At 43.5% G+C, this 17,304-nt stretch overlaps 1 protein-coding gene across 1 annotated transcript in view; it reads left to right on the top strand.

Moving 5' to 3' along the window:
- Window positions 1-17,304, top strand: part of LOC130117534 (F-actin-uncapping protein LRRC16A-like) — a 145,471-nt gene that overhangs the window by 101,495 nt on the left and 26,672 nt on the right. Inside the window, 7 exon segments of the mRNA XM_056285636.1 lie at window positions 1,992-2,003; window positions 2,757-2,838; window positions 3,170-3,269; window positions 7,461-7,515; window positions 12,363-12,535; window positions 12,719-12,787; window positions 16,792-16,885. Of these exon segments, the coding sequence (XP_056141611.1) occupies window positions 1,992-2,003; window positions 2,757-2,838; window positions 3,170-3,269; window positions 7,461-7,515; window positions 12,363-12,535; window positions 12,719-12,787; window positions 16,792-16,885 (585 nt within the window).

Genomic DNA, 17,304 nt, shown 5'->3' with positions numbered 1-17,304 from the left:
TAGGAATATAAATTAAGGACACCAGCCTCGTTCACAACACATTTCCATTTCCCAAAGTCTCAGATGTGTGTAGCTCTTCATTGGTATTTGTGTATAGAGTTGCAGTCGAATTAAATGTACAGCACAGCAGAGTCAATTTCAGTGCTCATAAATTAATTGCACTTTGCTGACTGCCTGTTTAATTACCCACTCGGGTGCTGGTTAAATGGCAGTCTGATGGCTACTGTACAGTGAGTTATCCGGGTGCTTGGCACGGCTCATACAGATGGCCCACTAGCACTGCTTCGTTCTATTTATTAACCCCAGCTTGATTGGTCAAGGCAGTCAGTTTGCTGATCTTCTATTGTCTGAGGGCCAACGCTACATTTGTAAATCCCATTCTTTGGTTTATGGATGTATGGGAATATTACATGACATGTAATTGAATACATTAATAATCTGGTTGTGATAATATATTATTGTCCGCTATTTCCGGGTGTTAAATTATAGTATCAAAGGCAGCCAGGTAGCATGGCGGTCTATTCCATTGCCCACCAACAAAGGGATTGCCGGTTTGAACCCCCGTGTTACCTCTGGCTTGGTCCGGCGTCCCTACAGACACAATTGGCTGTGTCTGGGTGGGAAACTGGATGTGGGTATGTGTCCTGGTCGCTGCACTAGTGCCTCCTCTGGTCAGTCAGGCCACCTGTTCAGGGGGGAGGGGAACCAGGGGGAATAGCGTGATCCTCCCACGTGCTACGTCTCCCTGGTGAAACTCCTCACTGTCAGGTGAAAAGAAGCGGCTGGCGACTCCACATGTATCAGAGGAGGCATGTGGTAATCTCCAAACCTCCCCGGATCGGCAGAGAGGGTGGAGCAGCGACCGGGACAGCTCGGAAGAGTGGGGTAATTGGCCGGATGCAATTGGGAAGAAAGGGAGGGGGGGGTCCAAAAAGAAAAAAAACATTATAGTATCCACAGCTGCAATTTCGTTGCATTTATATTTACACATACAGCAAATTGAGAATATTTAGCAGTGGAATTTCTAATTCTTGCCCTTCTTAATTGATTTCATGTTATTAGTTGTATTGTAGTAGTTTAATTTGGACATTGTACATTCGTGGTAGAAGCGATAGTATTTGTTGGTTTGCGTATTTCAGGTAAAAGGGAGTGATGGAGAGAATTAATGATTTGGAGTGTACACTCACTGAGAGGAATCGGCTTTTTAGGACCCTGTCCAAACTATTTAACAGACCACTGGCATCGTTAAAAGCCTGTATAATGGAATACTTGGCAAAGGGGGGGGGGTCAGGATGAGGGGCCCGTGAGAGCTCATTTTTAAGTGTGTCTTTCATCCAGCCAGCCACACACATACACACACACACACACACACACACACACACACACACACACACACGCATTTCCACCTTTAATCCTACTTGCCTTTCTCCTGTGACAGCACATTGTGACACAAACTCAAATACACTCATGCCCTTTCTCAAACACTTACATATCCTCTCTATCGCTTTCTCTCTCTCTCTCGCTCGCTCTCGCTTTCTCTCTCTCGCTAATTTACAATCACACACAAGGTTTTCACACTTGTCTCCACCCCTCTACTCAAACAGAAAGAGAAGTCTACAGATCCATCTGGGGTGCTAAAGATACACGAGCACATGAATACAAATTACACAGGATATCCAATTCTGAATCTCTTTAGAAATCTTTCCCACATCGGAATTGCAGGGCAAAATAATGTGTTCCGGTCCTTTGGGAGCGTTAATGAACTCCTTGGTAGCATCCAAACTGCACCCTGCATTTAGATTTGATGTGTGTGTGTGTGTGTGTGTGTGTGTGTGTGTGTGCATGTTTGCATATGTGCATGCGTTTTCCAGGTTGTGCACGTTACGTGTCTGACTAGATATTTGGTCCTTGAACATCTGTGTGTTTGTTGTCATGTGTAATTGTTGGCTTGGCTCTGACATGCTGTTCTTTCCCCCTAATGCTTCTGTAAGCTTGGCCATTGTGTAAGTACAGAGCTGCTCTGCCTGGATGATTAACACCTCATTCTGTTGCTTACTTCATCTGTTTCCGTCTCCCTTTTTATTTGTTTCCCTTAGATTTTTTTTTCCCCTCAAGGACATTTTCCATAAATGAAAAGCTGCATGCTTTAGAACCTGTTTACATACATTTTTAAATATTTTGTACTCTTGCTCTTTTTTAACTTATTTTTAGCGTTTGGTCTTCATGTGTGTATATCTTATACTGTGTTTGCTGTGTTTGTCTGTGTCTGTTTTGGTGAAGCCACAGCCCTCATTTCATTTTTAACATGTGCCTGCACATTGTTTTTACTGACAATAAATTGAATTGAACTGAACTGAATTGACTTGAATTTGGGTTTTTAAGCCTACCTCTTTGCATCTGTCTCATCTGCCACATTGGTTTGTGTCACTTCTGTGCTGTCGCTGTAACAAATCCATGTTCCATGAGTTTCGTTCTTGATAATGTTTTAATTTTTTTCTCTAAATCGTCCTCTATACTGTGAAACAGATGCGTGATAGCACATTGCATTCAATAAAGACCAGCTTTCTACAGATCAGCAATGATAGAACTTGCATGTAGATCTTCAGAATTATACTTTTAACGTTACCAGCAGTATGTAATAAAAGTTAGTATCTATACAATTAATATTATATATTAATTGATATCTTCTTTTTTCCCGATGTACTGTTTTTGTTTGTGTAGTACCATTTCTTATGTCATCTCTTTTATTTCTGTAGCTACGGTCAGGAGGGTCTCAGATCTTAGAAGGCTGCATTGCTGAAATCCCCAACATCTCTAGCCTGGACATCTCCGATAACGGTGAGCAAGTATCACCCTGCCATGTCCCTCATGTTGAATTGACCTTTCATCCCTCAGTGTAGTTTGCCGTTTAACAAACTTTGGGCTTGTGCAAATTGTATTAAAACTTCGATCAATTTACAGTGAAATCTGAAATCCAGAACAAAAAACATACATCTAGTGTTTTCTGTTAGTTTGTCCATTTTGCCAGTAGAGTGATTTGTGCCTATACTAAATATATACATACATGCCTATTCTAACCATGCTAAAAAAGCCACGCTACTAAAATACCAAAGTGATAGGAAATTAAGCTTTTACCATCATTTTAAACTTTTTTATGCTTTGCCTCCAGGTCTGGACTCAGACCTGTCCACTCTACTGGTTTGGCTGGCAAAGAACCGTTCCATCAGACACCTGTCACTGGGCAAAAACTTCAACAACATTAAGTCCAAGTAAGAGAGCCTGTCTGGCGAAGAAAGATGAAGCTGTGGTGGAGAGCTGGGGTGGAAGCTGGGAATGAGACATTGACTCGGAGTGAGAGCTGAGACTCAGGGAGAGGACTGAAGAAGAGAGCTGATTTGGGAAAGAGGGGCAGGCTGGGGTGAGACAGGTGTCAGGGCTTTGCCATTTTTGAAAGGGTTTGGGCTGTGGGTGAGGATGAGGATGAAAGGAGAGGGCTTAGTTAGGAGTGAGGGCTTGGGATGGGAGTGGTTACTGAGCGAACAAATGCTACATGGGTGTATGGCTTCGACTGCAGCACGGAGCCAGAGCTGAGGAGTGTTGTCTGATAAGAGGGCTTTATTATCAATCTAGAGATTACTTGAATTACTTGTATATATTTATTTATATTGAACCCTGGCTGCAAGCCAAATTTCCCCTAGTGGAACTGAAGATTTGAATTGAATTCAATATGATATGAATATGAGCTCCCGAGAATCGCCACCTTAACGTGGTGGAGGGGTTTGTGTGTCCCGGTGATCCTGTGAGCTGTGTTGTCAGGGGCAGTAGCCCCTGGTAGGGTCTCCCAAGGTAAATTGGTCCCAGGGGAGGGGCCAGACTAAGAGCGATTCCCAAGAAACCCAATGAAATTACACCAGCAGAGTTACAGCACCTTGTCCGGAAAAGGGAAACTGGGGTCCCCCTCCTGGAGCCAGACCTGGGAAGGGCGCTTGCTGGCGAGCATCTGGTGGCTGGGCCTTGGCCCATGGGGCCCGGTCGGGCGCAGCCCAAAAAACAACATGGAGCCACCACCCCGTGGACCCACCACACGCGGGGATGAGCATTTGGGTAGGGTGCAATGTAAGCCGGGCGGCAGGCAAAAGAGGGGACCGGGGCATGCTGACTTCCAGCATCGGAGATTGGTCCTTGGGATGTGGAATGTCACCTCTTTTGCAGGGAAGGAGCCTGAGTTGGTGTGGGAGGTGGAGCAGTACCAACTAGATATAGTTGGGCTCACCTCCACACATAGCATGGGCTCTGGTACCAAATTCCTGGAGAGGGGCTGGACTCATTACTTTTCCAGAGTTGGCCAAGGTGACAGGTGCCAGGCAGGTGTGGGGATACTCATAAGTCCCCGGTTGAGTGCCGCTGTGTTCGAGTTCTCCCCAGGGAATGAGAGGGTCGCCTCTGTACGACTGCAGGTCACTGGGGGGAAGGCTCTGACTGTTGTATGTGCTTATGCACCAAATAACAGTTTGGAGTGTCCGGCCTTCTTGGAGTCTCTGGGTGGTGTCCAGGATAGGGCTCTACCTCGGGACTCTATAGTTCTGCTGGGGAACTTCAACGCTCACGTGGGCAATGATGGAGAACCCCGGAGGGGCATGATTGGGAGGAATGGCCTCCCCGATCTGAACCCGAGCAGTGTCTTGTTATTGGACTTGTGTGCGAGTCATAGATTGGCCATAACAAACACCATGTTCGAACCTAAGGTAGTTCATAAGTATACTTGGTACCAGAACACCTTAGGCCGAAGATCAATGATAGACTTTGTGGTGGTATCATCAGATTTGCGGCCGTATGTTTTGGACACTCGGGTGAAGAGAGGAGCAGAGCTGTCAACTGATCACCACCTGGTGGTGAGTTAGATCAGATGGTGGGGAAGGCTGCTGGACATACCTGGCAAACTCAAACGTGTAGTGAGGGTGAACTGGGAACGTCTGGCGAAGGCCCCTGTCCATGAAGTCTTCAATTTCCACCTCCGGAAGAAGTTCTCATGTATCCCGAGGGAGGCTGGGGACATGGAGTCTGAGTGGGCCATGTTCAAAGCCTCTATTGCAGATGCGGCATGCAGGAGCTGTGGTCAAAAGGTCATCGGTGCCGGTCGAGGCGGCAACCTAAGAACCTGCTGTTGGACACCAGCAGTGAGGGAAGCCGTCAGGCTGAAGAAGGAGGCCTTTTGGGCTTGGTTGGCCCAGGGGTCTCCTGAAGCAGCAGACAGGGAGGCCAGCAGGGCTGCAGCTTCAGCGATCGCGGAAGCAAAAACTCGGGTGTGGGAGGAGTTCAGTGAGGTGATTCAGGAAAGAGAAGCAGGGCTTGACTCTGGCTGTGTTCAGCCAGGGAGGGGAACTGTTGACCCGCACTGGGGAAGTTGTCGAGCAGTGGAAAGAACACTTTGAGGAGCTCTTGAACCCAACTAACACATCCTCAGTGGAGGAGGTAGAGTCTGAAGACTCAGGGGAAGCCTCACCCATATCCCTGGCAGAGGTCTCTGACATAGTTAAGAAGCTCCTCGATGGCAAGGCGCCGGGTGTGGATGAGATTTGCCCTGAGATGCTGAAGGCTCTGGACATTGGGCTGTCTTGGCTGACACGCGTCTTCAGTGTTGCGTGGAGGTCGGGGACAGTACCTGTGGAGTGGCAGACTGGGGTGGTGGTTCCCATATTTAAAAAGGGGGACCGGAGTGTGTGCTCCAATTATCGGACCATCACATTGCCCAGCCTCCCTGGGAAAGTCTACTCCAGGGTGCTGGAAAGGAGGCTCTGACCGATTGTCGAACCTTGGATCCAGGAGGAACAATGCAGATTACGCCCTGGCCATGGAACAACGGACCAACACTTTACCCTTGCGGAAGTGCTGAGGGGGGCATGGGAGTTTGACCTGCCAGTCTATATGTGTTTTGTGGACTTGGAGAAGGCTTACGACCGTGTACCCCGGGGCACTCTGTGGGGAGTACTGCGGGAGTATGGGGTATTGGGGCAGTTGCTACAAGCCATCCGGTCTTTGTATAACCAAAGGGAGAGCTGTGTCCGCATTCTCGGCACAAAGTCAAACACGTTTTCTGTGGGTGTCGGACCCTGAAAAGGTCTTCCCTTGTCTCAGATTCTGTTTGTGATATTAATGGACAGGATCTCAAGGCACAGCCAAGGTGAGGAGTCTGTCCATTTTTGGAACCTCAGAATTACGTCTCTGCTCTTTGCAGATGATGTGGTTTTGTTGGCTTCATCAGCACGCAACCACCAGCACGCACTGGGGAGGTTTGCAGCTGAGTGTGAAATGGCCGGGATGAGAGTCAGCACCTCCAAGTCTGAGGCCATGGTTCTCTTCTGTAAAATGGTGGATCGTTCCCTCCAGGTTGGGGATGAATTGTTGCCTCGAGTGAAGGAGTTCAAGTATCTCGGGGTCTTGTTCATAAGGGTAGGATGGAGCAGGAGATTAACAGGCAGATTGGTGCAGCATCAACAGTAATGTGGACGTTGTACTGGACCGTTGTGGTGAAGAGGGAGCTGAGCCGGAAGGCAAAGCTCTCAATTTACCAGTCAATTTTCGTTCCAACCCTCACCTATGGTCATGAGGTTTGGGTAGTGACCAAAAGGGTGAGATCGCAGATACAAGCGGCTGAAATGAGTTTCCTCCATAGGGTGTCTGGGTGCAGCCTTAGAGATAGGGTGAGGAGCTTGGACATCCGGAGGGAGCTCAGAGTAGAGCCGCTGCTCCTTTGCATCGAAAGGAGCCAGTTGAGGTGGTTTGGGCATCTGATTAGGATGCCTCTTGGGCGCCTTCCTTTGGCGGTTTACTGGGCATAGCCAACTGGGAGGAGGCCCTAGGGTAGACCCAAAACTCGCTGGAGGGACTACATGTCCAATCTGGCCTGGGAACGCCTTGGGATCCCCCAGGAGGAGGTGGAGGGTGTTGCTGGGGAGAGGGACGCCTGGAATGCCATACTTAGCTTGCTGCCACCGCGACCTGACCCTGGAGAAGTGGCTGAAGATCAATGAATGAATGAATGAATGAATGAATGAATGAATATGAGATATGATTTGAAGAGGTCAGGCTAAGACTGAGAAAGAAAAGCTGATATAGCTAATCCAGGAACTTCAATAATATAAACAACAGTAGACAGCAGCCTGTTGTCTGACATTTTGCATTGCCACCACAGAAGTCATGTATTTTTACATTGCTGCACTACACCATTAGCCACCAGTACAAATGCAAGGCAGGTGCAGGGAGGGAAACAACAGTGGCTGCCAGCTGTATGTAGCTTGAAATACTTAAACAGACCCATCCCGCTGCTCCATCTCGCCCAAAGAATCACATGGCTATCGAGACTACTGCACACACAGCTATTGCATATGGTGTCGTGTCTGCACAATTTTGTGACCTCTTTTCCCTGACTTCTTTATTCCTTCCCCATCTTTCTTCTTTAGAAACCTCGCACCAGTGTTGGACAACCTAGTTCATATGATTCAGGAGGAAGACTCGGTGAGTTGTTCCCATCCTCCTTGGTCTTTTACAGAAACCAGCTAGTTAATAAGAACTACACTTATTGGCTATTTGTAATTCATCATCTGCAGACAGTTTTAAAGACAAACAGAATATTTATTAAAACTCAAAATAGAAATTGTTTACCTATCTCTTACTTTTAATCTGACAGAAGGTAGTTGCAGCTAACATCTTATTAAGTCCCTTACAGATGGTGCTGTTTTGTTTTACATATATTTGCATGTCATTTCTTGCAGCTGGACCCAAGCATAAATCTGGTTAGACTGGGGGAAACAGTCTGTTCTAGCTCCATATCACAAAGCTGCCTCCTTTGTCCACTGTCAGCCCTATTTGTGTGTTTGATATGCTTCCTGTTAACACTCAAACCAGCAGGCCATTAAGTTGTCATTATCCTCTTGTATTTTACTATAACATTGGTAAATGAGGGGTATAAGGTCATAACCATGTGTAATACAAGCCGCACAACATGATTATGCCACACATTTCTGACTCTGCAGGAGTTTTTTTGCTTAGAACTTGATACAAATTATGATGTATGTTAACATCAGCTGTAAAATGACTTCCATCCATAGCTAAATTCCATAGTTGGTTATGAAGACGCAAATGTGCTGTTTACTGTATCAAACTATAGAATAAAGATGGGTATATCCTATGTGTTGACCTCCAAAATATCATCTATGGTTTGCTGCTCTGCTTCCCTTATCCATCCATCCATTTTATGATATCTCTCTGTTCTCACCTTGATCAGAGATTTTTTTTTTTAGAAATACAAAGCTACTGGCTAAAATACATCCAGTTTCCTTCTTTTTCTCTTTAAAGTTTATACTAAATAAGGTGGATGTAGCTCACAGTACTCTGATATGCCATGCCCCTGCTTCTGGTTCTCTCTCCCTCTCCTTTCACCTTTCTCTCTATCGATCTCACTCATTCTATCATTCTCTTCATCATTCAGTCTATAACAGCTTTTGCCCCTGTGCTTGCCCTTCTTTGTCTCCCCCATGGTGCAAGATTGATGGTTTTATTGAACCACCCTGCTGAACTGGTTTGTGTGTGTTGGGGGGGGTCTGATGGGCTATGTGTGTGTGTGTGTGTGTGTGTGTGTGTGTGTGTGTGTGTGTGTGTGTGTGTGTGTGTGTGTGTGTGTGTGTGTGTGTTTGTGAAGATAGGCCATGAACTGGTTATCTGGCATTGCATTTTGATTTCAAAATGTTGTGAATGAGAAGATCTAGGAATTTAAAGGAAAAGAGGTGAAGGAAGCAAAGAACGAGGGGTGAGGAAGGTAGAGAATGATTTAGAGAAAGGGAAGGAGGGAAAAGGATGGAGAGAAGAGGGTGGAAAGTAAGGTTTTCTCTAACAGAAACACAGACAGCCTGTGTCCAGTAGGTTGGGATCAGTTTATTATTGTTGGTACAGGGCTCAGAGAGTCAGGACTTGTTTAGACTAGGGGCTTGTGGGTAATATCTGGGAGGTCTGAGACTTTTGAATATGTGCAGGCACAATCATGCACATTGTGTGTGTGTGTGTGTGTGTGTGTGTGTGTGTGTGTGTGTGTGCGCGCGCGCGCGCCCATGCTATGTGTGGAAGGATACAGGTGTATAGTTGGTCACATGTGTACCAGAAAGAAACCTACATAAACATACAAGATACATGAAGGTCTGTAGTGAAAACAATCTTCTATACCAGCAGTTCCTTCCTTCTGCTGTAATGTGGCTGTGCTTTACCGGAAAATACACACAGACACACACTGTATACATACTGTACGCAAACAAAAAATCCATAGTGAGAGACAGCCTCAGGGTGTAGATAATGATTGCATGGCTTCAGTCCAGATATGTCAAGTAGGGAAATCTAGATCTGCTCCTGGCCACCGGCTGATAAACGGATAGACATGCAGTACTGTGTGGGGTTTTTTTAGTAGTGAGACGATGCACAACAGCAGAGTCCCCTCTGTTTTCCACAAACAAAGACGGATACACAGGTAAACAGACAGTGGTTTACTTGTAGATTAGTTTTGTGTGTGTGGCACTTTTCAAAAATATTTTAAATGCATTTTTCTGCCAATAACACCCATGCTGGTTTAGAGATGAAAGAAATGAATAAAAAAAAGGATAGTGGATGGATGGATGGATGGATCAATGATTAAAAAAATATTTTTAAAAAATCGTCGAGTGATATGAAAGCTGGCATGATATGAAAGTCTATCAAAGGTGCCAGCTTTCCTTTGGCAGGAAAGGCCGTGTTTCACAAATAACTAAAGTTTGAGACAGTCAGCCAACAATGAACATCATGTAAACTATATATACAAGTCCACTGTTTAAATTCAGTGGTAGGTTTTTGCCAAGAAGACCGCATTAGTGAAATTTACTTTCCTGCTAATGGAAATGGCTTGAGATGGCAGCTCAATCAGTGCAGCGTGTTATTGCTTAAGTTCATATTATTTTATCCCAGGACCAGAAATAAATTGTGCTGTATTTTTAATGGTATAGCACTTTTCCAAACAACATATAAGATATTGGAGCATAAGCTTTGTTTTGTATGTTAGCTAGTTAGTTAGCGAGTTAGTTAGTTAGTTGGTTAGCTAGCAAGTTGGTTAGTTAATGAGTTTGCAAATTAGTCAGTGAGTTAGCGAGTTATTTAGTTAATTAGTTACCTAGCTAGCAAGTTAGTTGGTGAGTTGGCAAGTTAGTTAACTAGTGAGTTATAGTTAGCAAGTTAATTATTGAGTTAGTTGGTTGGTTAGTTAGGAACTTTATCGTCCATGTATGTGGAAAATTGTCTTTAGCTTCACCGTGTACAGCGTAAATTCAAAACATGACAATTTGAAATTAGACAAACAATTGGAAAAAGAAAAACATAGAAGAACATGAAAGCGTTTTGAAGAGATAAAAAAAGTAGTTTGTATAGCACACCATTTTAAATATTGCATACTGATACCACACTGCTGGCTACAGGGTTATTAAGTGTCATCTGAATATTAATATTATCCATCATTTCATGGAGGGGCAATAAGTGGGTTAATTTGCTTCTGGTAAAAGGTCATTCTCATTTGGATGTCACGCTTTGTGATTTTTCTTTCAGTCGGCTTTACCAAGTAAAACACATGATTGAATACCCTGAGTAATGATTTCATAATCTCAGTGATTAGAAACTGTGAGACCTGGCGCTACTTACTGCAGGGGCTGAAAGAAATATGTCAGTGCAATTTTCCAGATGTAGAGAGTCATAGAAAATCTAGTTTTCTTTTTTATGCTAAACATTCATGTGTAGTCATCAAGGAAATTCCTTCTGTAGCAGATGTAACTAGAAGTTACAGTTGTCTTTTAACTGAGTGAAATTCAACAGAATTCAGGCGTTCTCTGTTTAGTTTTCAGAGGGTGTAAAAGACAATCTGGCAACCGGTTGAAACTCAGGTTGCAGTTGCTGCTGCAGTACTAAGGAAGGCTTGGTACAAGGCAGTTGCATGATGGGAGATTTCGATAGCACCATGGTTTACACTGCATAAGCTCATGCATACTGTCACTTATCAGATATCATTTATCTCTCATTTTCTCCATCATGGTCTTTCAGTCTTACACTCGTAACTATATATTTAGCAACATTAAGATTTACAGATAAACATGCTCCACAAAAACCTTCATCTTTACCCAAAATCTTAAGTCGGATACAAATTCCTGGCTTATTTTCAAGGGCAGACAAACACACAGACTTCTTTTAAACACACACACACACACACACACACACACACACACACACACACACACACACACACACACACACACACACAGCGCATTTAACTACATCTTTGCTCCATAACTTATTCATTTTATGTGTACTTGTGGCTGTTTCTGTTAGCACATTGACATGTTTATGGGTCCACTTGTACGTATGTGTGTTTACATACACTCATTTTGTATGTGTCATATAACTGCAGTGTGTGTGTGTGTGTGTGTGTGTGTGTGTGTGTGTGTGTGTGTGTGTGTGTGTGTGTGTGTATATCTGTGTGTGCCAGTGTGTGTGATTATGTAAGATTCCCTGTTAAAGTAGGATTATGGTTGCTCATGTGCTGACATATCCACTAAGCTGTCTGGCAGCTGAAAGATCACACTTGGAAAAATTAAACTTTCAAACATAGAGATTGTGATTCACTTATAGATGCCATCAAAAGTACCCTTGTTTACTTTGTCTAGAATGATTTATTTGTCTTCAAATTGAGGGATATGGGTGAAAGAGCGACTGAGAAATACAGTGTGAATGGGTCTGTGTGTTTCATTGTGTTTGTTGTGAGAGAGAGAGAGAGAGTGTGTGTGTGTGTGTGTGTGTGTGTGTGTGTGTGTGTGTGTGTGTGTGTGTGTGTGTGTGTGTGTGTGTGTGTGTGTCCCCTCATTGGAAATGCATGCAGACAGTGAAGGGCTGGCTTAGGTGAAGACAGATCACAGGTATCAGGACTCTCCAGCTGTGTAAATGGCATGTATTATACAGCAGCTCAATATGCTGGTGCTCTGGTGAACAGACGGGCGCTGCCAGAGATTTGTAAGCCCAAATATCCCCCTCACATCATAAGGAAATCTACTTGATGTGATGCTAAATGATTCATTTCCATCGGTATGGCACTCAGGATGATGTGTTGTTCTTGAATCGGAGAGGTTCTTGAAAGAGGGGTTTTCATCCAAACTCAAGTTTTTCTTATGCCTGGCCTATTTTGAGAAATATATTGTATATTTTGCAAAGTCAGCTCTATGATTTAGCAAAATCTGACAAAATGTGAACTCTCTCTCCACCTTTTCACCCCCTCCCCCTCAACTCTCCCTCTATCTCTGCCTCCGCAGCCCCTCACCTCCCTGTCTCTAGCTGACTCCAGGCTAAAGACTGACCTGACCATCATCCTGAACGCTCTGGGCAGCAACTCCTCACTCACCAGGCTCGACATCAGTGGTAATGCCATGGGGGATATGGGAGCCAAGATGTTGGCTAAGGCCCTTCAGATCAACTCCAAGCTCAGGTGTGTTGTGTTTATCTGTCTATGTATGTGTGTGTATGCATGAATGCACACACCAAAGGGTTATGGGCCATGCAAAAGTACCTCTGTGTTACCACAATAGAGCAGCTAGGATGCTGAGAATCTTCTCTCAGTGTAAATTATTCTTACAAGCCTTAAGTGTTATTGTGTCTTCTGTCTGTGTAGGACGGTGATCTGGGATAAGAACAACACCAGTCCTCAGGGTCTGCAGGATGTAGCAGCTGCTTTGGAGAAGTAAGTAGTTGTGTGTGTTGTATGTGTTTGTACTTGCATGTGTGTAGAGCCTTCATTTGATGGCAAATCAGGAAATGGGTGAATGCCCACAGTAGCTATTGACAGAACCCATGAAATAGAGAGGGGTGGGGACAGGATGCAAGGGGGTGAAATATGGAAGAGACAAATGGTCAGAGATTCAGATACAAAAACAGGGATTGAAATGAGTCGGGTAAGAAAACCTGCTGCCAAGAGAAAGAAGGAAGAAAGAAAGGGAGGAATGATGGATGGAGGGAAGGAACGTGAGAAAGCAGAGGTTCAAGGGGAATAACAGCATATTCTCTCTGCATCTTTTATCTTTGGGTGTTTCTTCACGCCTCCATTGGTCTGTGTAATCAGATGTGCAGTGCAGCACATATATGTGAGGTAGCTGTGTTCCCAGGATATGTCATCCCCTGTCCTGTTATTCCCTTCTCTTCTCCATCTTTCATTCTGTTTGTCTTACACTCTCAAAAGTACACCCCCCCCATTCACACCATGGAATTATCATTGTGTGTGTGTGTGTGTGTGCGTGTGCGTGCCTGCTTGTGTATACTGCCAGTATACCTGTGCATTTGGGAGCATGTGTTTGCGTTAAATCCCTTCGATACATTTCCTAGAATACATTTCTTTGTTCTCTCTAAAAGAAATAACTATCAGTACTGCTTTGCATCTGATAAATGCCCCCCTCCAGTTTTGAGTGTAGGAAAACTTCATATGCGGTGAAACACAGACAACCTTAACATGCATGTCAAAAAGACATGCATGTTAGGGTTCGTACTGCTGTCTGTGTCCCTGACCGATGCATGGCAAGATGAACCGGAGTTGGTCCCCGGGTGCTGCACGGCAGCTGCACCACTGCTCCTAGTTCCTTAGCTAGGATGGGTTAAATGCAGAGCATAATTTCCCTATGGGGATCATTAAAGTATGTGATCATATCAAAATCATGTTGGTGAGAGGTGTCGTTTTTGTTGAGAGTTGCTGAAAATGAAGAGGTGGCAGATAACTGTGTGGTGCAAAGAAGCAAAGAATTTAAGCAATATCAATAACGATACAGGTATTCTTCAGCAGGGTGGTTAATTGTAGTTATCCACTTTTTTCAGCTGATGCCATTATCAATGAATGATTTTTCAAGTTTAAATAAAGGCAATTATAATTATGAATGGCCGAAATAGCCAATGGTCGACATGTACAGTCGATTTTATAGCATTATCAATGATTAAAATTCTGCTGGTAAAAGTGACCATGTGATCAAAATGAAAGTATAAATTGCAGTGGATTGATACAATTTTCTTAGTCGACATAAAACAGCTCTTTCTGGTTTGGCAGGGAGTTGAACCTCATAAATATCTGTAATAAAATTGTTTGAAGTGCTGAAGTGCAAAATGACGAAATAAATTAAAACAAAGTTCATCCTTGCACTTCTCTTTTTCTATCAAACTTGAGCTTAAATATATTTTCAAATAAACTCTTACAGCTTACGTGTGAAATTAGAACAAAACAAACTGCAAGGCAATTTGCCTGCTAACAATTTTTTTTTTTACTTGCACTTATTAGCTATGCAAAAAAATGAAAACTACAAGACATATGGTTCTGTGGGCTTCGTTGTTAGAGTTACATTGCACCTGCCCCTGTTTTTAATGAATATTAGAGCTTATTATAACTTTGCTTGCCCTTGGATCAGTGCTTAGCATGACCTGCTATAAAATTACTCTATCATTTTTCATAGCTTTCTTGTTACCAACAATTTGTTATATGAGGGCAACTAAAGAGACAGGACACAGTTGTCTAAATTGGGGACTTCATACAGGGAATATACTTAAGTTGAAGAAAACCAAGCTACTAGGACTGAAACAATTCCTCATAACTCACATAATTAAATTAAAAAAAAAAACATCACCCTTGGGGCGTCCGGGTAGCATAGCGGTCTATTCCGTTGCCTACCAACACGGGAATTGCCGGTTCGAATGCCCGTGTTACCTCCGGCTTGGTCAGGCGTCCCTACAGACACAATTGGCCGTGTCTAAGGGTGGGAAGCCGGATGTGGATATGTGTCCTGGTCGCTGCACTAGTGCCTCCTTTGGCCGGTTGGACTCCTGTTCGGGGGGGAGGGGGAACTGGGGGTAATAGCGTGATCCTCCCACGCACTACGTCCCCCTGGTGAAACGGACTCCACATGTATCGAAGGAAGCATGTGGTAGTCTGTAGCCCTCCCTGGATTGGCAGAGGGGGTGGAGCAGCGACTGGGATGGCTCGGAAGAGTGGGGTAATTGGCCAGATACAACTGGGGAGAAAAAGGGTGAAAAAAACAAAACAAAAAAAAACGTCCTGCTTGAATACTGTAGTGTCTATGTAAACTAAAAGCTAATCCAGGACTATGGGTGACCCCGACATGTAATGGCAGATATCTGATTTTCAGAAATTAGTTACTTTTGACCAATATAAACGGGTGGACCTCTAATGAAAAGTACTTAATAAAATAATAATAATAATTACATTTATATAGCACTTTTCTAGACACCCAAAGTGCTTCACAAGTAGACTCCCTTCATGATTAAAAACATTTCCACATAAGCTCCAAGGTGATAAAAATTAAAAAGGTGCACGTTGAGCATTAACAGTAGACAAACACTCAGCAAAAGACAAAGATTCAAACAAAGCAAACAAGCTGCTCCTGGGTCGCACAGGTAGCGTGAGCACCCCACGCTCATAACATTGTGTCACTGCAACACTATGTTATTGCCTTTTCTGCACAGGCCTGAATTGTTCTCATTTGATTGCATTCTGTGATGGCAGATTTTTTTATTTTTAAATTTAGCCATCATTTTGGGTACAATTTTTTATATTTTGCTTCTAGGAGATTCAGGTGAATAAGAACCTTGAAATGAAACAAATAGGCTGGTAAACGGCATAAATCCACTAGTTCCCCCAAGTCACATCGTAGAAACAGCCTCCTTGAGCTGATAGATTAGAAGGACGTGTGGTCACTTGAGGTTGTTGGTGGTAAATCCAAGAAGGCTGGAAAGACATTTTTTCAACGGCACCATTATTTGTAAGGTGAAGAAAAGGAGATTCTTCCTTCAAAAGTCAAATCAATGCATTCTGCTTCACTATTTATTTGTGTGTGTGTGCGTGTGTGTGAGGACAGAAGCATAGACAGGATATTGAAACATATGTCCAGTGTGAGCTGTACAATATATTTGAGCCACAGCATAACATATTGGATAATCTATCCTCTTTGTAAACATCTGTCTTTCTGCTAAGCACAAATGTTCTGTCTGTCTGTCTGTCTGTCTGTCTGTCTGTCTGTCTGTCTGTCTGTGTCTCGCTCGCTCTCTCTCTCTGTCTAACACACAGCTCCATCAAAGTTAAGGGGTATTTCTTTACAATTATTTTTTTAACAAGTTTGTTACATGCAATGTAACGCTTACTACAGCATGTCGTTCCTGTGACGTCCAGCACAACTGAGATCTCATTTCACTTTCAAAAAGGTTCAAATCTAGCGTAAAGCACAGGTATTAATAAGTCCATTTCATTTACATTCTTTTTTTTTTAGTACAGCTTGTTAGCACAAAAGGCTAATTCTTATATTCTGCTCGGGGTAAAAAATGTCACTGAAGTCAGTTTAAATTACGATAAGTGATTTGCATCTTGTCTTAATTCTCTTCCCCTTTTCTCTTGAATTCCCTTTCATTACATAAGTGGAGGATATTGCAATCTCAGTTTAAATATTCATGTTTGAACCCATAACTTGACTCTGCTTGGTGGAATATACAAAATGAAAAAAAAACATAGAAAATCTGGATATGTATTGTAAATTATGCATTGGCAAGCATTGCTGTGGTTCACTAAATATATAACTTCAATTACGGTGAGTAAAACAATGAATGATTGATCGCCCAGACCCGCTTTGCTTTATATGTGTTTTATATTTATTTCTCTCTACATTCATTCCCCTGCCTCTTTCCTCTCCCTGTCTCCGTCAGGAACTTCACCATCCGTTTCATGCCCATCCCCATCATCGATGCCTCCCAGGCTCTGAAGGCCAGCCCTGAGAAAACCGAGGATGCTCTGCTAAAGGTTCTTTGTTTATTCTTCACTTACAACTAATGAATCCCCATTTTAACATGTTCCAAACAGTGGCTGGGTGCGGTCTCCTGTGCCCGGGGATGGTTGAGTGGTTATGGGAAATCTCCTGGCTCTCAAGCAACATGTGCCCAACTGGTCTAGGGTTGAAATCCTCTCTTACACCTCGGCTACCTTATCTCCTTGTCTGCTTTCCCAGTTTCTAGATAATACTGAAAAGGGGAATGGACTGCCCACTTTCCTCTTCTAAAACAAAACTGGATCTTCTAAACTACCCTGTGTGGTACAAAAAGTTAAATAAAAAACAGAAAGTATGGTTATGGGATGAAAATGAGTGACTCCACTCTCAATGTAATAATGTTGTTTATATTATTATTTCATTTATTCATTGGTAAATTGTGTTTTTTGTTTCC

This window comes from Lampris incognitus, chromosome 9 (genome assembly GCF_029633865.1).
Source record: "Lampris incognitus isolate fLamInc1 chromosome 9, fLamInc1.hap2, whole genome shotgun sequence".
NCBI classification, from domain to species: Eukaryota; Metazoa; Chordata; class Actinopteri; order Lampriformes; family Lampridae; genus Lampris; species Lampris incognitus.
Note: the sequence above shows the minus strand (reverse complement) of the source record. Positions and strands in the feature narration are given on the sequence as shown.